The sequence below is a fragment of the Aythya marila genome (assembly GCF_965140915.1).
Source record: "Aythya marila genome assembly, chromosome: 10".
Classification (NCBI taxonomy): domain Eukaryota; kingdom Metazoa; phylum Chordata; class Aves; order Anseriformes; family Anatidae; genus Aythya; species Aythya marila.
In genome coordinates this window covers 19,617,815-19,638,636 of record NC_139051.1, presented here as the reverse complement: position 1 = coordinate 19,638,636, position 20,822 = coordinate 19,617,815, and the positions used below count along the sequence as shown (strand labels likewise).

The following is a 20,822-nucleotide window of genomic DNA, read 5'->3' as shown; positions in this document are numbered from 1 at the left end:
TTGTAAGCTAGCAAATAAGGAAAACTTGCATAGCTTTGGGATTCTGCTACTCCTTCCTGGTAACTCTATTGTAAGTATTTGAATGATTGTGATTGTTTTTTTTTAGAGCTGTTAACAACAAAAGAGCATCCAAGCTTTTACTGTAATGTGTACTAAGTGTGCCCTGTCCCATGGTGAGTGCAGAACAATGACCACCACTGTCAGAGGGCTCTGCATTCCTGTTTGGCAGGAGGCAGTATGGCTTGCAGGAAGACATGGCAGAAACACGATAAAAACACTCAGAAGGGTTTGGCCGCTCCTACTAATTTATTCTGAATGATGGTTGAAGGGAAAACAGTGACCAGGATTATACTTCATTGTTCAGCCCATTTTACCTACCGTTCATCTGCAGAATAAGCTTCAGCTGGTAACCTGTTTCAGAAGACAAACACAGGTCACTTCCAGTAAATAATTGTCACCCCCCTTAGTAAATAACACTACATTGAAAACTTCAGCATTGTCAGGCCTTGATGCTGAAGGAACTAATGAAAACAACTAGAGCAGCATGTGTAATTCTTACTGTGCCCAGCAGCTTATGAAACAGAAGTAAGTGGATGACCTGGTATGAACTGCTTCCTGAGAGAGCCATCTTGCTTCATTATTTACGACCTCTTTTTAAGTGAAATGCTTGCCTACAACCAAGAACTCCAGAGAAGCACGGCAAATCCAAGACCCGTTTAAACTGATGTATTTGTTTGCCATCCCTAGGAAATACTTGCTAGGATTTTAAATAAGCACCTGATTTAAAAGCATAATTATCATGTGATTAAATTATTTATACTCGAAATCAACTTGCAGATGCTTTTGTCTGATAAAAAATACATGACCTCTGAAGGCTGCAGAGACTTAAAACACAGATTGCATGTCTGAAGACATTTTGAAAATCTTGCTTGATCACAACAAAACACACAGTAATAAACCAGCACGTTTTTTATTTAAAAAAAAAAAAAAAAAGACAAAAAGACATTCAGTTGTAAATAGAATACTGTTGATGTCCAGCACAGGCTCATAGTCAGATGGATGGCTTTACAAACAGGTTTTCCTATGTTTAGAACCAGAATAAGAGACCAGGCCTTCTGAAGTTGCAGACATCCCTGTTGTGATGCTGCAGTCACACTTCCAGCAGCTCAGGAGGATGCAAGGCTTTTGTTGTTCTAAGGCTGGCTCCAGCAGATGCCAAGGGAGCAGACTTCTACCACCTTAATGCAGGTCTGTGTGTTCAGCCCTTGGCACTCAGCAATGTGTTCAAGCTTGAGCATTTTTCTTTCCCTCCTGTATGGCCCAAAGCTTGTCTTGCAGAGTCTATTGGAATCAATAGTCAACACATCCATCACCTGGTGAATGCTTCACACTCCAGTGCTACATGTATAGTCATTTTTTCTCTGCTGTGGTATAAGCAGCTGGGAGAAAGGGGTATACAAGCCTTGCTAGTTTCTGTTGGATGGCTGTGAGATGCTATAAGAACAGCTACTACTTCTTTCAGGGGAAACCTGTTGTAATGGCTTCATTATTTGAATGACCTAAAATATTACAGCCCAATAATGAGGGGAATAAAGTGGGAAAGGTGCTGAGAGAGGATCTACAAAGCACTGAAAAAAAATGGAGTGAAACAAAATTTAAATCTGGAGTTACTGAAAATCAGAGCTATGTGGGCAGTAGAGAGGCGAGTCTTCCTGGTACATCTGTGCTGCAGCCCCATCTGACTGCTTTCAGGTGCTTCAGTGCTTATGAGAGAGGGCTGTGGCAACAAGTAGCACAGGTGTGGAAGGCCACATTCAAAACTGGGCCAAATCATCACCAAGTATATATCGGGTAAGCAACAGCAGAGCCTTTGTCCGCTTGTATCTGCCTTTAGGGTAGTAAGGACAAGTCAAAAAGTCAGGATTAACTAAGTGCCACTAAAACATTTCTTCCCATTTTTCTCTTGATTAAAAAAAAATCCATATGAACAACACTAAAACACAGGAAGATACAGATCTGGCAATGAAAATTATCTGATTCATACCTAAATTTAAAGCAGAGCATGTCAGAAATTATCCTTTTGGAGGGACTATGTTATACCACAAGAGGGGTTGTATTACAACGCAAAGCAATGACTTCAGACATCCAACTAAAGTACAAAGTTTCCTGTACAGTTAGAGAGGTTGATGCCTCCAAAGAGCCAATCCAGACCGAATCAGGTGCACAGACTGGCGAACACCCCAATGAGTAAAAAGGTGGAAAGTAACAGGAACACATTTAAGGATGCTATTGAAATTACTGCCCAATGTTGAACCATACACAAATTTCATGCTTGGAAGGGCTCTGCCTACAGTCATCTGTTGAAAAAGGAAATGTTTTTAAGGTTTTCTGCACCACTGTTTGGCCAGTCAGTTCACTACAATACAGCACTGAAACTGCTGTGACACAAGGATAGATGAACAGTCCTGCAACAGTTTGCTGGTTTGTAAAAATAAATAAGAAAAATTGTCCTGAGTACCTCTTTCAGTACTTGTTCTGAGCTATGTTTAAATTTGTACAATACACACACACAATTAAAACCATCGTTTGCCAGATGTTGATTAAATACACGTTAAGTTAGAAATAAAGCAACCAAAAAATCAAAAGGAATATCTGTTTTCTTACTTATTGACAAGTTTCTGATTGGTTTTCTGTCAATAATTCCTATAGAACATGTAAATAAAGATATGGTACATCAATTGTCCTCATATTATATAACTAAAAAGAAATGCTACCAATAAAAATCGTAAATGAGATGAGACGCTTACACGGAAGTCAAACTTCTATAATTATGTGCAAGGGAGCATTTAAAAATTCATGGTAAGAAAAAGCATTGCTACAAATTTGCATCTACAAGTAAGCATGCTCTAGAAAACTAGGAGTTTCCTGATTGCAGACGTAATACTTTGGAAATTTTAAAAAAGACTGAAATGTTTTTGTTGTAGAAATTCTTGTAACATACACCATTACTAGCAATAGTGTATTTAGAAAAAGTATCAGTCCCTGAGCCAGCAGGTAAGAACCTAAAAGATATATATATATATAAAGTGATTTTAGCCATAAACTCATAAGAGTGACATAACTGCAGCAATGCATACCTTGCAAAGAGGAAAAGTAAGGGTTAAACATCTTCCAGTGTACTCCTAGAGTTGCTGACAGGCTCTCAGTACTACTTTACCAGGTGGAGATCACCTGTGTCCTCTAATTTTCCAGCTGGGCATAGAAAAGGTAGCTGTTTTATCAGACTTTCCAGAAATACGTATAATGCACAGAATATGGAGTATCATGATTAATAACAAAAAAAAAAAGAACAACAACAGAGCACCGAGGTTATCTGTTTATCTGTATACAGAGAAGGAAGCTTGAATTGTGGTCCAGAGATGAAGAAACACAATACGTGACTATCTGTGAGAACAAAAACTGGCCAAAAGATAGTCAGCTGTTTCTAGTTGTCTTATCATTGCTGTAGTTAAATAAAGGAACTGGGATGAGTGGGAGAAAACAAGACACAGCTACCTTTGAACACTGCAAGGGAAAAGCACTGTGCTATGGAAAACCATAGGTCTGGTGCAAAGTGAGTGAAATGAAGGACAATGGGGCCATGCTAGAACTGAAGGCCTGCAGCTTCTTATCACTGTGGAAATGTCAACTTGCTGCAAAGCAAAAGGCATGGAAAATGGGAAGCTCTGGAACCAGTGAAGTTCCACCAGTTGATATTACCTGTTTGAGTTTATGCCCCTTTTCTGATTAACGATTACTCTACAAATTGAAATGATAATAGAGGAGCAATGTGTTAATATAAATATTAACACATTGGAAAACTCTAGGTACACAGATGTGTTGCTTGTTGGAAACCTGAGAAAGCTGCCTCTGTAGGTCGTCATCCTCAGATATTTTTTTTCTTGTGTCCAATTATAACTGGTTCAAGTGCAAATGGCATCTATGCAAGAATGAATGCGTCGTATCTCTGAAATGAGAAACAGGTATTGGGATGTTAGTAATGCAGGAATTATGGTAAATGGCAAGTTTGTTTTAAAGGGGGAATCCTTTTCTCTTTTTAAAAGTGTTCATGGTAAAGGTAAAGCCAGAAAATGACGGTTCATCTCTCCTAGGGATCTGAGATTATGGAAGCTCACTGTGAGAAAGGACTTTTTTTTCCAAGTTCCATTCAGATCATTATGGATAGGTATTTTTAACAGAAACAATATGCACAAGCGAGCCAGCAGATGGAAAAATCTAAAGCAACTAAACTTCCAAATTTAACAAATCTGGATTAAAAAGATGCAGATTCTAGACACTACATTTAGCCATTTTATTAGGAAACTGCATGAAAAGCATGAAGGCAGGATCACACAGCTGGTGTTTTTGTACAGATGTAAACTTGCTTTAAGCATCTTTTGGTCTTGCCTCTACCCAAGTTTACATAAAATATCCGTTTCCCCATTATTGAAGCATGGCAAATTTATCAAATCAGTTTCAGCAGTAGATGCTGATCATGTTTATGTATGTGTAGAAATGCTCTGGCTGTGCACAGCAATATGTGGCCAGCTGTATGCGCTATTTCCAGCCTCTAGGCAGAACTGTGCTTCATGCTGTCATGGTGATCTCATCAGAGTTGCATGGGAACTGACTTCTCATTCCTACTAGGAATTCCATGGTCCTGCTCATAATTAAATCACAAAACCCTCTGGGCTTAGAGTTTATGGGCTGCAGAAGGAATCCGCAATCCACCCCCATCCATTCTGTTTAGAGTCCTGACAGATTTTTCTCTGGTTTCCATTCTTGCTAACTTCTTCTGTGTCATTGCTCTTCAGACTAGGAGTTTAAATGCCTTGTATTTTTTTTTCCCGTGGAGTAAATTCATATAAAAATCAATTTACCCTACATTTCTAGCAGTGCTAATATAAGCAGACTGGGGTTTGAAAGTTTCTCAGTGTAAGGCCTTGAGTTAGTTCTTCCTAACAGGCAGTTTCCTGAGAGGACTTTATCTGGAAATTCACTCAAACAGATGTTACAGGAATGGGCTGTGTGGTAGCCAGGGCACTGTGGCTTGCCAGGAAAATCAAGTAACTCCTTTAGCAGGTCTTATGAAGGTGATTTGAGATCTGGAAGATAAAAAGCCAGAGTAATGCTGGCCCACACAGACTTAGCAGTGCTATTTTCAAGGCAGGTGTTGTTGGACCATAGTGCATCTTAGGTTGCAAGCCTGCAATTTAAGTTTTTCTTTTTAAATTGCTCATTATAGTTATTACACTTATTTTGATTCTCACAATTACTATATTCATGTTTCTGTACAATCAGGTAATTTTTAAAATGTAGGTGGAAATAAACTTGTTCTAAATGACCACGTGTATCAAGTAGTGATAGTGTATCAAATAGCGTTAGCACATGTCTTTGTGGGTTTAATGTCCCATAAAGTGAAAACCCTGCGATTTGGGAGGACAAAAAAACACACTATCTGCATAGGAACTAAAGGGCTCCAATGATGTGTGGTGTGATATTTTGTTGTTGGACTTGTGAGCTCTAGCAGTTCCCTGGCTAAAGGTTTAAAAAATCAGTGGTAATAACAGACTGGATACAATATATTGCAGACCTTTCATACAAAAACAAGACTTTTAGTGGAAGCAGAGCATGATTTCCCTTCTTGGCTTCATCAGCAATGAGGAGAAGGATTGGCTAAGCCAGAAGGAAGATCTTCACACTTCCTCTTTGTGACACATGCAAGGGGTCCCTGACAAAGTAAGGTGCTGCCATCAACTTTTGAACTCCATGTTTACAAATGCATTGGAACAACATCAGTAGTTCCTAGTAGCTTCAGCTTTTGCAACAGTCTGAAGTAAACCTATTTATCAATAAAGTCTAGAACTGTATAGAGAAGCTCACTTAGAGATAAGCTGTTTTTCAAGTTACACAACAGTGGGCACTGTTCTTTTGCACCACTTCCCCCTGTCTTACACTGCAGAGCCCACACTCACCTTGCAGTTACTGCTTCGACGCTGACTCCACCATTGGCTTCTGCACTCCAAAGGCAGTGATAAAAATATTCACAACTACTATAATGAATACTAGTCCAGTTGTAAGGTTGTTGAGGAAATCCAGCTTATCATGTTTTGCAGGGTTGTTCAGGTCATATTTTACTTCAAAGAGAAAGGGAAAAAAAGTTTTAAGCATATGAGTATTTCAAAATCCAGAATAAGTCTTCATTATTCATGTGGTTCAAGAATTTCTTCCACTGAGCTATTTGTACCAGTCATACTTAAAAGGGAAGTACAATTTTGCACTGTCAGTAAAAGTGCTGAGGAGAAGATCTTTAATCACAAGGCGCCTAATAGCCTCCAGTCATTAGCATCTAATCTCTGTGGATGCACAAAGGGAAGTAACGGGTACACAGCATTACTGGGAACCTTCTGAGTTCTTGATCTCTTAAAATCTAGTTTTGTTGCAGACTTTAAGCATTTAAAAATAATTTCAGGCATGAATACATGAAGCCTGAAGCCCTTACAGTATGGAATGAAATTAAAGTTCATACAGTGAAAATGCCACAGCCCTATCCCTGAGTGCTGGATCTTTGGGTATGGTGCCCTCCCCTAGCTGTACAGCTTTTTCCCCGATAGGTACAGCTTTTGCACCAATTCTGTTTTCAGAAAACAAAGGTATTATCTGTTAAACAGAGGAAGGTTTCAACGCAGTGTAGCTGCAGTTCTTTTCACAGACAGCATCTGCCATGTAAACATGTTCTTCTGTTTCTTGCAGTTCTTTGATTAAACTGCTAACAGGAGTTAGGGAGGACCACACAAGGGAGATATTGTCTAGTTTAAACTTTGATTCCAGGCTTTGTGAAAACCAACAGGTGAGTTACGTTGCACAGATAATACACTTGATGATAGACTAAAACAAGTGCTTGTATAGGGCAGTAAGAAGGGGGAGGGGGTGCTTGGCTGTCATCATGTGCAAAACCAGGATTTTTCTCTGCTGTTTTCCTGCAGTTCACAGTGTTGCAGCTCAGACCCACTGCTAAATTTCTTTGCTGGTGGGATGAATGCCAATGAATTCTGGAGCATGGTCTGAGATTGGTTTTTGCATTTTTTTTAAGATGCTTAGTTCTTAGGTGCATATAGCTCACTGGAACTTGTGAGTGCGTGTACAAGAAATGAGGGGGAAAAGTTTATACCTGACAAGTTTTCAGTAACATAAATAAAACTTGGAGCTCCTTCTGAAAGGCACATATGTAGACATGTAGGTTCTGGCTCTGCTGCAGGAGGTAAACTTTGTTTTTAACATAAAGCCCCTGTCAACACTGCAGAATTTAATCACAGAACCAAGGCTTGCTGGCTCTTGGAGTAAGTTAAGTAAAGGGGAGGCAAACAGTGTTTGTGATGCTGAAGTACTAAAAGCCAGGTACAGTTGGTGTTCTAATTAGGAAGTCTAATGCTGTTTTGGTTTCTGGGAATTCTGGGTGCCTGTTCAAGTTCTGTTTGCTGAAGCAGTGCAATCAAACATAACAGGGCAGTCAGAGCACTGAGGAACGGTGTGGGGAAACTACCTGAACAGCTTAAGCTACTGCACACCTGTGTTCACATGAAATAACTTAAGCTCAGCAGTGCTTAACCCTGAAAATGAGTTGACACGTGTCTGTAAGGCATGTGGAGGCTAGCATTGTAACGGTACTAGGAAGGACTCCAGTACTTTCACCTGAATGAAGCAGAATAAATGAAATGGAACATTAATCCTTCAGTATGTAAGAAAAGCATTTCAGACAGCTGGGTGGTTTTAAAACAAAACCAAATGGCAATAATGGCCTAACATGTTTTGTGAGTTACGAAGAAATCATGCTGGAAGGAGAATTGACACTTTGAGAGCTGTCACTTTGACCACATAAAGACTAGAGAAAACATGTACTGCTTGTCAGTTTAGCTGGGGCTCTAAATTTTGAAGTAGAACTGCAGTAATCCTATCTTTGTTACTACAGTACTTCAAGTGACACTTTGTGGAAACGTTCTTAAATTATTCTCTAAGTATTATACTGTGATTAGATTACTACAGTTTCATGCTAACTAAACTATTTCAAGCATTCTTTACTTCCAAAAAGTTAGGACTACCAAATGACTTTCAAGGACAAGTTTGCTGAATAATTCTCAAAATATTTGATTTTTGGAAAATTGCTTACACTTTTTTTTTTTCCCTTTAAACTACCTCTTCTGAATGTGTGATTATGGCAGGACAGAGCAGTACTTTGGGTGAGTTAAAGCCTCAACACTGCTTTACTCCAATAGGAAACACCTTCCCCAGTAATTGCTTTTTCCAATTCTTTTCTGGAATCTCTTCTGTGTCAGGACCTGGATTTTGCTCTTGTGCCAACTTTACCAAATGCAGACACAGCTGTAGTCAATCTCTTTCGTAAGAAAGAAAAAAAAAGCTATGTCAGCTGTTTATCGGTATTACAAGCCAGATGCATCCTCGTTTCCTCAGAACTTCCTTCTTGAATGCTGCTGTTTTCAGTTGTGCTAAAAACTGGAACACAGAGCAAAAGAAAGCCAAAGGTGGTACCTTTAATTTCACAAAAGCCACCCGTGAACGGTAGCTATCACCTTGTAGCACTGGTAGGCCCAGGAAGCTGCTCAGTGTATTTTGATATTGTATGTCACTTCATATTTCTGACTAAAGCTATGGTATGTTCTTAGGATGAAATTTTTCTCCAGCCAGCCTATGTTTTTAGCTTTAATTTCAGTTTAACATTGGTTTGGAAAATGAGCTATAAGTATATTCCTATCATTCATTGCCTAGAGATTTAGGATGCTTTGAATAATTTCCTAAATTTAAAACTAAGTTTTTTTTAAACTGGTGTTAAATCAAACCTTTGATTTGATTGCAGATGCACAAACTAAAGACAATATACAACACCAACATGAAGATGCACAATTCTGCCTTCACTTTTTTCCAAAGTTTCATGTTCATGATATAAGTGATGTAAGAATATGTACATAATATAAATATATACATGAATATAAATATATTTTGGTCATAAGATTAAGTAACAGGTCTTGCCAGAAACAGTATGATGAAATTAGGAAAGTGCATAATCATGTCTGCCCTACTAATGCTTGTTTTATGGTATTTCATCACATTCCTTCCTCTTCAGGCCTTCTGAAAAGAAAAATATTCATACTCTTGACAAATGAATATGAGGAAGTTGATCAAAACTGAAGATTCCATGTAAAGCTGCCTCTACTGTTTTTTTTTTTTTTTTTCAATATTTTTATGGCTTTAAAGGAAAATTTAATCAATTCTGAGGTAAAAACTTTCAAATACAATGGTCTATTTTTACCAATAGAGAAGCTATATACACAGGTTGCATCCGATTAAAAAAAAATACCTCTGTGGTTCTTGCTGTTGCTACATACCAAGGAATATCAGAAGTACTCCCACCATAACTTGCAGGGTGAGTGACAGGCTGATGAGAACAATAAGCGGGATGTAGAATGAGAAAGAAGGTCCTTGCTCCATCACAGCTTTCAGCTGGGACGCATTGGCCATCAGCAGGGCAACATCCAGCATGCTCTCTGCAGCACTCTTCTTGTTTGCGTAGTGGTTGATATTCATAGGTCTATTTCTCTGGAACCGCTGTGATGGTCTCTGCTAAAATTGGGAGAGGAAGAAAGGTTACTCACATCTACTTCAATTGGCATATGGCACCAGAGATGGCTTAGCCCATCAACTGACTTCTGTAGTGATACTGATAGAGTAACAACAGGACCCAGACTGTCGGTGCTTCTTTCACTGTTACCACTGACCTCCACCTGATAACAGCCCACTAAACTGAGCTTGTGCTAGACTTTGGTAGCTACACTTTCTCCAGCTTGCTTCTAAACAGTCCTTGTTTCTACCCTGAGAAAAGGAAAGTCTGGAAAAGCGGAAAAGTTTGCACTGAGAAAAGTTGGGAGGAAAAAAAACCAACAAACTGCTGTAAATAACTTACTCCCAAAGGCATACTCAAAACTACAAATATTTATTAAATTCACTCTCTGCAGACATCATCACCCATTTACATAATTCTTTAATTACTCATGAGTCCTATTTAGAGGGTTTATGTGGGAGTTGGCCCCTCTAAGAGCTTTGGTTGACCTCTTTTCCTGCAGGTTCTTATTCTGCCACGCCATGTCCAGGTCCATACACGGAGAACTGATTCTCTGTTGAAATATCATACGACTGGTGGTTACCAAGCACTGCACAACTAACAGGGCAGCTTTTCTTTCCATTTTCTCATCAGCAGACTTTTTCTGAATTCTCCAGCAAACAAACAGGAAAAGAAACACCTACTGCAGGGCAAAACCAGAGCTGCTACGCCTGGAGGGATGGATAAAATGAGCGCTTCCTGATGATGATTCAGGTGACCTAACCTGGAATTCAACAGCGTGTCTCCAGGGGGTCCTACTTCTCTACAGGTTAGATGCAGCTTTGAGTACCTATGCTAGACCTGTATGCATAACTCTTCGATGACGGAAAATGAGGTGTGATGCCCTTCTGAAGTCTCTGAGCATGTTAGGGAGGTCCTTCTTACTGATCTTGCTCCTAGACTTTATTTTTAAAACTAATATACAAATATAAGAGTACGCTTATTCTAGCTGACTTCTTCAAAGCTGCTTCTTAGAGATTTTGTTACTGCCGAAATATGTTCACACTTGCCAGAAAATACTGTGAAGAAAGTCTCTCTTTAAGGAGAAATGCAGAAAACACCCTCTAATGGCCCTCTTCAGCAGCTCTAATTACCATCAAATTTCCAACTTCAAAGCCAGGTTTGCCACTGTCCAGACCTAAAAGCATTCTTTGGAATAGCACACACTGATGCATAGAGCAAACATTCCCAGTTTTTCCAGAGCATTCAAATGCCCTGCTTGACCTATTTTCACCAGACACACTGCAACCCACCTCAGTCTAAATATTTTACTGAGAGAAAAATACCGTGGGGCAGCAGCAGGATTTTTCTGCAAAGGGAATGAAACCATGTAACCGTAGCCTTGTGCAGACAGCTTGTTTACTCAGACCCTGCTCAGGGAAGAGAATGGCTCTGAAACGGATACCAGCTTCAGGAAGGAAGAACTAGACACGCATTTGGTTTTGTCTGTATCCCACAACCTAAAAATGAAATTTGCCTGGCTCAGGGGTCTGTCCCCACTTTGTCACCATTCCTCTCCCCAAGGAGTCTCCAGTTCCCACCCCCAGCTCCACTGAACTGCTCTAACATTTGGATACTTACAAACAATTCCAGTACAGCATCCACCACAAGCACTGCAACAGCTGTGGGTGCTTTTTTCCTCACAAAGCAGCATGAAATATGCTGGTAGTAGGCAAGAGAAAAATCTAGGCTAAGATTTCATATAGTAAAAAAAAAAAAAAAAGCGCTTTACTCTTGCCTACACAATATGTAAAAGGGTGGGGAATAGCATGTAACAGTAGAATTTGATTTCTGGGCACGAGTTTAAAAAACTCTTCTTGGTAGACTGCAGAAGTAATATGATCTACTCTGTTGTACATTCCTGTTAGAGGAAGGATTTTTCCTATGCCTGGTAGCTACTTACTTCTGCCAAAAATACTGACTCTAAGACATCCAAGTTTACTGGGGTGCAGTATGTGTGTAACACAGGCAAGCACTGCACGGGTAGCTGTAGCTCTGGTCTTAATCCCGAGGGAATCCTACAGTGGAGACCCGATGACCGTTTTCATTCAATGCAGAAGTGTGATGGTAAGGTTGACTCGGCTCTCTTTGTTTGGTGATATAGAAGAGTAAGCAGTCTGGGCTGCCTCTTCCTTTGTTGCATCTCTGGCTGAGACATAAGACTGTAAACAACAGAACATGATCTCTTCTGGGGCAGATGCACTGCTGCATAGCAAGGATCTTGCTGTTTGCTAATCCTCGGTTTCTGCATGGCCGGGTTGTGTGCGGTAGCCCACAGCGTTTGAACTGCTGTGGAAGCAAAAGTTGAGTCACTTTTAACTCTGATAAAATGAGAAGGCTTCCCTGCTAAAGCAAAACTTCTTATTCCTAGCACCACAACACAGTTATTTACTAGGCTTAGATTCCCAAACCCGGCATTTTACTCTGCTAGGAGGCTTTCAGCCAGTGCTCCTGACAGCAGAGCAGTTCTCAGCCGGAATGGGGTGCATGGAGGACCGAGACCTCAGTTCTACTGCACAGAGGGTTTTCTCAGCCTCCTGCCAGGAAAAAGGATGTGCAATCATGGAAGCCCCAGAAATAATCATTTCCTGTTTCTTAAGAAATGGAGCCTCCTGTCTCGCGATGGAAAACCATAAAACCCAACAAAATGCAAATTAGCATTGACTTCTGGAAGTCAACTTGAAGGCAACTGCCCCAAGGACTAAAACACATGCAGTCAGTACTCTGCCAGCAGCTCTTAACAACAGACTACATGTTGGACAGCAAAATATAGACAGGCAATGAAAGGAGAGCTGTTGTCTTAACCCCAGGTTAATGACAGTCCTGTACAACAGAAATTGCATGGGGACTTTGTTACATGGCTGTATGGTTTCAGGGAGATCCCAGGCGTGCAGCCACACATGCAGTCTGCGGTACCGAGCTGTGCTATCGTCACCCGGGGGGATGCAGGCAGGGGGACTGACGCTTCTGGAGACTTCCTGTGGTGCATGCAAAGTGCAGCTTTCCTGCAGGTGCCACTTGGCAGGAGATCAGCACGTGTGCCATGCAAGGGGAGCCCTGCAACCTGCCTCAGTCGTGATGTACTCCCAGCACCTGGCCTGGCTCTCAGCAGTCAGACTGCCTGCTGCAGACGAGCTGATCCCTGCAGCTGGTGTTGCCAAGGGAGGCTGGGGAAAACCAGCATGTGCTCACAGCTGCCAGCACCTGAGCTGTATGTGGCTGGGGCTGCTGTATCCTGCTCCTGTCAGCAGCGGCCTGATTTCGGGTCCTGTCCCCCTGGAGTACGGCAATCTTGGAGGAGCTTGATCTCATGCAGCGCAGCACCTCTAAGGCAGCAGGCTCCGTCTGCTTGCCTGGCACACTGCAGTTTGCAAGGGTGAAGCAAGAATGCTGCATCAGAAGTTGGCGTGGTTTTGCTTCTCAAAGATCAAACCTTTTCTTCCTTCATGCCAGCATTGAGTGTTACTGGACAGGTAGTCCTCGTGACAACTGCTCTGGTCCAGGCTTTGCCTCTGCTTTGCTTTACTACTCATCTTAACACCCGGAATAACTGAGTCCCTACAGAACACAGAAAGGATTTATTCATTACTTTTATTTAAAAATAAATAAAAAGGGCACTGAGGTAGATGTCCTTAGATGCCGAGTTTGATGGATTACTTCTAAGGCACACCTGATGATGTAACAGGAAGGGAACAGTGCTGAAAATGGAAACATCTGAAAACAAATAATGAAGCATCTTTGCTAAATACAGTGGCTTGTTATAGTAAGGATTTCTGCTTCTATTACAGCAGTAAATCATTACTAGTGACAAAATTCATATGGCTGTTTGCTGAACAGGGTATTTATCAAACACTAGTGACTGCTGAAGTAGTCAAATTAAGGTGTTGGAAGTCTGACAAAAAAGGAAAGTCCAGGAGCAATTTGTTTTCTTGTTCAACTGAATTCTGAGTTCCCCAAAATGGTACCAGTTAGTCTGCCAGGAGCAGACAGGTGGAGTTTTTTACATGCCAGTCATCTGGAATTCACAGAGGAAAAAAAGCAGTAATGAAAATGAAGACTATTTTGCACTTGTATTTTAAAACTGTTATTTTTTACAATTCATTCCTCTTCTGGGATGTTCCTAGGTACTCCACTGAGCTTCTTTTTTTTTTTTTCCTAATATATATATATTTTCCTAAATGTATTACTTTAAGTTTCAAAAAAATAATAATCTGAAACAAGTATTGCCTGAGCTAATAGGGCCCTGAAGTCTCCAAGTTAAGAGCCAGATCTGTTATGAACACTGAATTCAGTGTGACTGCTCTTGTGAATGGAATTACCAGGTATTTGCAGTAGCACAGGACTGGTTACTGTTTTCTTACTGAATCACCTAGAATAACGGTATGTTGCAGTTAGCAATGTTGAACTTCCCAAAATTATACCTAGAAGGAGAAACTGCAAGGCATAAATCAGAAGTACACCCTGACTTCCTTGCCATAGTCATTGCAGCTGCCTAGTATCTGCTGGGACTGCAGGACCCAGAGCTCAACTGCTTTGCATGCCAGGCCTGGCAGGTCAATATCTGGGTTCCTAAAACATACAAATACTTATTTTAATATACAGATACAGGTGTTTGCACTACATATTTTCATGGTATTCTAATTTTAAAACATTCTGTACTAGAATGCCTTTATTAAACACAGGAGACCCACAGTTTTGTATGGGATCATCAGGAAAACAATCCTAATTATTGTTTATGCATTCAGGACAAGGTTTCTAAGACCTGTGCTTCTGATTAATGACACCTGCCTTACACTGTCAGAAGGTTCCTCACCTTCAAGTACACCTAATCTGACATAGTCTTTAAAATCTTTGGCTAGCTCTAACTCTGCATGCTGTTTCCTTTATATTTTAGGTCAGTGATTGCTGCAATTGTAGGGCAGTTTTTAGGCACTTAATAGTCAAACAGCCTTGATTCAAAGTGAGATGGGGTGATCTTTTGGTCTGGTTACTGATTGGTATAACCTCTGGGTTTGTAATAGTACTGAGCATGCTTCTTTAAACCCTTGCATTTAGGGACAATCCTGATTTTAAAATAATGGAAACATGCTAAGTAACAACAAGTGCAAATAAAAGTCTGTGTCATGCTGACCTCAGTGAACTGTTCTTTGTTTTTTGCAAGTCTACCTGATTAAAGATACTAAAAACCTCTTGCTTAAAAATTATTTTTTTAATTATTATTTTTTTTTAAGTATTCATCTTTAAGAAAACACTGTTTAGCAAACTTTTCCAGACCTTTTTCAGCACAAAATTCCAGTAATGTCATGAAAAGGATGAGGCATAAAAGAAACTATGCAGAACTAAACAGGAACACAATTTCAGAACTTTTATTTTTTCTACGGTTAACCATAAAGTTGTAGAATTGAACTACTAACTTTATGTAGTTTTTGTTAATAATGACAGATGTAGAATTTGTCTACATCTCCATCACCCATGTAGTAGAAATGTAATGGGTCAATATGTAGCTACTGAAGTCAGACTTGCCCTGTTTCAGAGAATTTTATCTAGAAAAATTGAGAAAGTGTTCTACGAAGAAGTAAAATGTTTTTCCAATAAAAATATTTGAAGCTATACCAGTTGTACACCGGATGATTAGATACTTTGTGCCCCTACTTGGAAACATGTGAATTCTTCTCCCCCAGTAAAACTTCAGAGCACTTGTTCAACTGAGCACTGACTCATAAAAAATCCCTAAATCTGGCACTGAATCATCAGTTACATTTCCTGTAGGAATTCCATCCGGGGGAGGGAGGGAGATCTGTCCATTCAAGTACTAACCTAGCATAACACTACCTAGCTTGTGAGACTGCTGGAAGCACATCTTGACACAGTACGGTCGCAGGTAATGGAAAAACACAAACCCACCTCAGCCTGTGTTCATAGACAGCATTGATCGTCTAGCATCTTGAAAAGCCTGTACTTAAGAAGAACCGCACTGTATATGGAAAAACAGAAAATGCTAGTATGACTTAAAAAAAAAATGGTAGCCGTGATGATTCCTGATTGCTAAACACCTAGTATGAAAAAGGGAAAAGTACAGTCATGTTAGCTCAGGGCAGAGCACTGTTTTCCTAAAGCTATGCATGTTCCAGGACCAAGTCAGAATATTTTACTCATTTAATGACTTGAATAATCAGCATGCCTGATGATTTCATGAAATGAAGTTATAAATTAAACTCATCTGTACAGCTATTTAAATAGAAGATGTCTTCAGTACTAATTGGTCTTGCATTACTACTGCTTATTCCAGTGATTGGGTCTTACAACACCGCTGCCTGTCTTGTGCTGCTAAATCACTGTTTGTCCTAGCTACCTAAATGCAAATAATTATCACTGATACGGGGGTTTAAATTTGTAATACACACTGCTTTGGCACAGGCCATTTCATTCTATATGCAGTAGAAGTAGGTTACTACAAATCTCAAGTTTGTTACTTGCACTATAATGCCAAGAAACTGCCACGTCCCAAAATTACTTATGAATTAACATATAATCTTGAATACATTTTTAGCAACAATTTGATAATACAATCCAAATACTCCACAGCTGTTCTCTTCTGCTACCCAATTCTTGTTCACCTTTTTCATAGCTCTTTAACTATTTCAGCTGGCATTTGTCACTATCATGGAAACACTAAACTGGCTTTCACAGCATGGCAGCTCTAGACTGTTTCAATATGGAGCATGAATAAAGAAAGCAAACACAGGAACATGAAAAAACTGTTACTATCTGCATTTGTATGAACAGATCCTTTGCACAAAAGGCCAAGCACTTCTGCCAACTGTAATTATTCCCATTACACGAGATGTGCCAGGCTGAGCCAGTACTAGAAGCCGTGAGTTTCTTGCTCCTAAAATTGTGACAGCTGGTGAGAAAAAAAATATCCAAATTAATAACTGAGTTAAAATAAAACACATCTAGAATGAGTGTGACAACTCATTCAGAATAAGTGGGCTCAGCTTATTTTTTCCTAAAATTCACACGCTTCTACATTGTTTCGAAGGTAAGACAGCCATAGCTGCATCATGTATCAGCCTAAAAGGCATTCAGCAAGAGAATGATGCACAAGAGAATGTATTTAGCAGAGAAGACAGATGCTAGGAAGAGCAGTGAGCACTCCAGGCCTGCTAAAGATACACTGCAGTGTTCCTAAGAGCAGGCACCTATGCTCTTTTGACTCCAGAAACCACAGGTTGAGGACCCATGGTTTTGTGGCCTCCCCAGGCTCAGCTGGCTGCAGGGTTGGGGCGTTCTTTTCTTTGTGTGAATTGCAGACTTGATCAGATCTGCTATTCAAAACTTGTTTTTCAAGAATTCCATCCCCATTTGTTTCACCTTGTATATCCTCCTCTGATTGTCTTTTAGAAAATGAAAAAAGTGTCATTGCAATATGACAATGTCTCACTGCTTATTCTTTACGTGATCCTTTCAGTTTTTATGGGAAAGATATAATGATGGTCACTTGCAACCGGAGATGAAGCAAAACAGGAAAGTCACAAAAATTCTTAGAGCAGACCAAGACAAAAAAAAAAGAAGTCCCTATTACTTGTACTTGTGGTGCAATCACAACTGTTTAAAAATTAATTGCTAGGAATTCAGGGGCTTGAAGGAAATCTCTTCACTGGTCAGTTTCACATTCATGTCCCAGTACTGATTCTCTTTAGGTACTTCCCAGGATTCATTAAAACCAGATATTTTTTTCTGGTCTGGCAGCCGTGTTTGCAGGGGGTTGCGGGGAAGGGAGGGAAGGACGGAGCTGCTGCACGGTCCCCGCTGTCTGCCTCTAACCAGAAAGTTTCACTAGTGACGATGGTGGTTTAGTGTAACTGCTTCTGTGTGGCGGTCCCAGGCTGGAATAAGAGCTGCTTTTTAGAGTTTAGTCTCTTCCAAAACAACATGAAAGATGCTCTTTTACCAGTTTGGCTTTTCGGAAAAGCGGCATACTTGGAAAACATCCTTTATGTGTAAACAGAATATGGGATGAAATGCTTTCCAGTGAACATCTCTAGGCATGTTTTGACTACATTTGTAAAGAGCTGTGCTCTTCTCTTCTTGCTTTTCTGGGGATTTTGTTTGGATATATGGAAACACCACCTCGCAGCCCCAGCCCCAAGGCAGTTCCTTCCCGTATCTCCTGCGTGGACATCTCTGATCTCCATCCCCTCCCACATCACCTGTTTGAAAAAACCCTCCCCAGAAAGAAATCCATCTCTGTGCAGGGCTTTTGTGCGGGGAGGCCGCCTGACAGTTTAGGAACGAAGCGGTCACCGGGGCTCAGAAGGCTCCGTGCAGCCTCCTGCTAAGCCTACCTGAACCAAAACAAAACGCGAGGCTGGCAGCGGCACCCCCACCCCAGAGGGGTTACAGAAAGGCGAAGGGCGCCGTCCCTGCCTCGCTGACAGCACCGAGCCCCCCGGCTGCCCGCTGCCCGCTGCCCCCCGCCCTGCCCCCGGCCCTACCCGCTCTGCCGCCGGCTCCGCGCCCTCCGCCTGCCCGTTGAGCTCGACGGTCTCTCCGCCGGAGTCCATCGCGGCTCCCCCGAAAGCGGCCCAGGGGAGGCCGCTGCCGTCCCGGAGGGAGCCCCTTTTGTCCCGGCCGCCCGGGAGGGCCGGGCCCGGCTCCGCCCGGCCGCGCAGGGGAAAGTTTCCACCGCGGGGGGGAAGGAGCGGGCGCGGCCGCCGCCCCGGGGCCGGGTTTCCAGGCCGCTGCCGGCCCGCCCGGGGCAGCGAGCAGCCAGGCGGGCTGGAAGCTCGCTGAACGCCGCCTGCAGCCTGCTCCGAGGGGGCTGGAGGCAGCGGGGAGGAGCCCACGGGGCGCCCCTGCCGAGTCTGGGGCCTCACGGAGCGCCTGGGCTCTCAGCAGCACCGCGGCCTTCACACCCCTGCTGGCCGCGAGTCCCCGTGCGTGTTGGGCTGGGGGGGACGGCAGATAAAACGTGTTGTAGAAAGCTCTTAACTAGTGTTATTGACAGAATTAAAAGCTAGGTGGTTTTGTTACGTTTTCTTGGTTTTCGTTTTGTTGGCTGGTTTTGGAGAGTGCTGTCATCGTCCCCGTGTTCAGGCTTTCAGTCTCACTGCACTGTTTTTTCTCTCCAAACTCACCTCCCACCTGTGCAGAGTGCACACGAAAACAACGAAGAGATCCGAGGCAGAGGAAGGTTCACAGAAAACAGCATAACCAACAATTACAGCAGTCCAGTAAACTAAGCCTAAAGTAAGAAACAAAGAAAAACAATATAAATTACATTTTAAATGTCATTTTTATAAGCAAACCTTTTTACTATTCCAATTTAACAGTGTGCAGTACATAGAAAGTGTAGAATATAAACAAACACAGAATACAAAGCATAAAGGTCTTTTGCCAGACCTTACTCATGTATAGAGGTGATGCAGAAGCATTGCTACCTATCCCTTTCTCACCTCAATAGGTGAGAAAGGGATAGGTAGCAATGAGCCCTTTGCATGAGCAAGCCCTGTGAAGGGAAAGCTGCTTAGTGCTATAAATGCAAAGCTGCTGGACCTATGCTTGTGAACAGGCTGCAGTTGTGAAAGCAGGTCTAGACACTTTGCTGTTCTTGCTTTACAGCAGGAGTGCTTGAGAATTTGGCCTTAGTCTCACAAACGAGGACCAAGACCATGCCCTATCTGCAAGGAGGGGAGAAAAAATAGTTGTGCAGGAAGGATGTGCAGTTCACTATAGTAGGTACTCTAGATGGATTTGGGCAGAGGATATATATGAGGTCTTGTACTGCAGAATGGGTCTGCCTGAAAATGCAGACTTAGACTTAAGTATTTTGACACATCAAATAAAATTTGCTATTGTATACCATATCACTGCACCTTTTTTTTTCATGCAGTGGATGTTAAAAGGTTACTGAGTGGATATAAGAGTGGAACTGTGGTGATCATTGTAAAAATGTATGAATTTTTGTGAATTTTTTTTTAAAGTCCTTTGAACAGTCTTCAGTGGAATTTGGTGAAAATTCATACTGTTCTCAGCATTAAACTGCACTGACTCCTCATTGATAACTTTTGGTTTTGAGTTCACAGTTATTTTATTTTTTATTAAAGCAGACATAATTGGTGACTGAATCAATTTTTAGTTTCCACGGAAAAGCATATGGACAACCAGATGTGAGTAATCACAAATTTAGCACAAGTTAGGCTTCCAGTCTTAATGCTAAAGGTCACTGAATTTTGCATTTGACTGTACTTAGGAACATATTGAATTGATAATTAACTTTTGTCTTATGAAATCCTGTTGACACCATGTACGCTTTCAAGTTAATTGTCTTGACACACCACACACCAAACATTTAAATGGACTTTATAGGAATTCCTCATCCATCTCGATTCCTAGTGGCCTTCTCTGCCTCATTTTAGAGTGGTGGGCTGGAAAGCACTTTGAGAGCAAAATAAAGTTTTGTTATTATAGTCCTTGGAAAATGGAAGAAACGATGTATTATGAGAGCAAAGATATATTTGTATCTCTTCTTATCCTGAGGAGGATCTACAGCAAAAGCAGAAGAATGTACATAAACTGAAAAAACATTCCTTGAATCTTTTTTTGAATGTTGAAACCTCACCTGCAGTGTTTCTAGTGGACGGGCATACCATAGTAATTGTTCAGGGGGTGTTACGGCTTGCCAGGGTAGGCACAATTATTTTGTCCAAGTATAAGCGCAGTTAAGAGGTGACACTGGGGCAACTTTGAAACAAAGCTATAAATGTACCCTGTTGTCAGTTCCTAGCAAGTCCAAGGCTTGAAAAAGCATTTTACTTTCCTTAGTTGTAGGGTTTGTAGTAGCTGAATTTGAGTAATGTACTCAACTGGGCTATCGTTTATCAGACATGTTAGCAGTTAATTTAACAGTTATTAAATATGCTTGGCCCATAATTGCTATGGTATTATTGACAAGAAAAGCTGGTTGGAATCCTCTCCAGCTCCAACTGTCTAGTGACATTTTCAGACTTACTGAATATTTTTAACTGCCCCTTTTTAATCTTCTGTAGTTCTTAGCAAATGCATTTTGATAAATCTATTTGGCAGTCATAGAGATTTTATTGTCTCT

At 41.2% G+C, this 20,822-nt stretch overlaps 1 protein-coding gene across 2 annotated transcripts; it reads right to left on the bottom strand.

Moving 5' to 3' along the window:
* Window positions 1–954: 954 nt before the first annotated feature.
* On the bottom strand, window positions 955–18,532 carry NINJ1 (ninjurin 1). Of its 2 annotated transcripts, none has more exons than XM_082767951.1 (4): window positions 18,211–18,532; window positions 9,441–9,672; window positions 6,015–6,176; window positions 955–4,006 (listed from the first exon to the last, which is right to left on the bottom strand). In XM_082767951.1, the coding sequence occupies exons 1-3, from the start codon at window positions 18,277–18,279 to the stop codon at window positions 6,022–6,024; spliced, it is 456 nt and encodes a 151-aa protein (XP_082624077.1). In that variant the 5' UTR covers window positions 18,280–18,532; the 3' UTR covers window positions 955–4,006; window positions 6,015–6,021. The 2 variants fall into 2 exon arrangements, with proteins under 2 accessions (XP_082624077.1, XP_082624076.1); XM_082767950.1 differs by having other exon boundaries at window positions 9,441–9,675; window positions 18,211–18,529.
* Between the last annotated feature and the right edge of the window lie 2,290 nt (window positions 18,533–20,822).

Bases quoted from the DNA above. Each gene is read 5' to 3' on its own strand.
- NINJ1 (XM_082767950.1), bottom strand. From the start codon at position 18,279: ATGGACTCCGGCGGAGAGACCGTCGAGCTCAACGGGCAGGCGGAGGGC. The intron at 9,676-18,210 runs GTAGGGCCGGGG...TCCCAATTTTAG, and splicing joins CGGAGCCGGCGGCAGAGCGG to CAGAGACCATCACAGCGGTT. The intron at 6,177-9,440 runs GTATGTAGCAAC...TTCTCTTTGAAG, and splicing joins AGTACTTCTGATATTCCTTG to TAAAATATGACCTGAACAAC.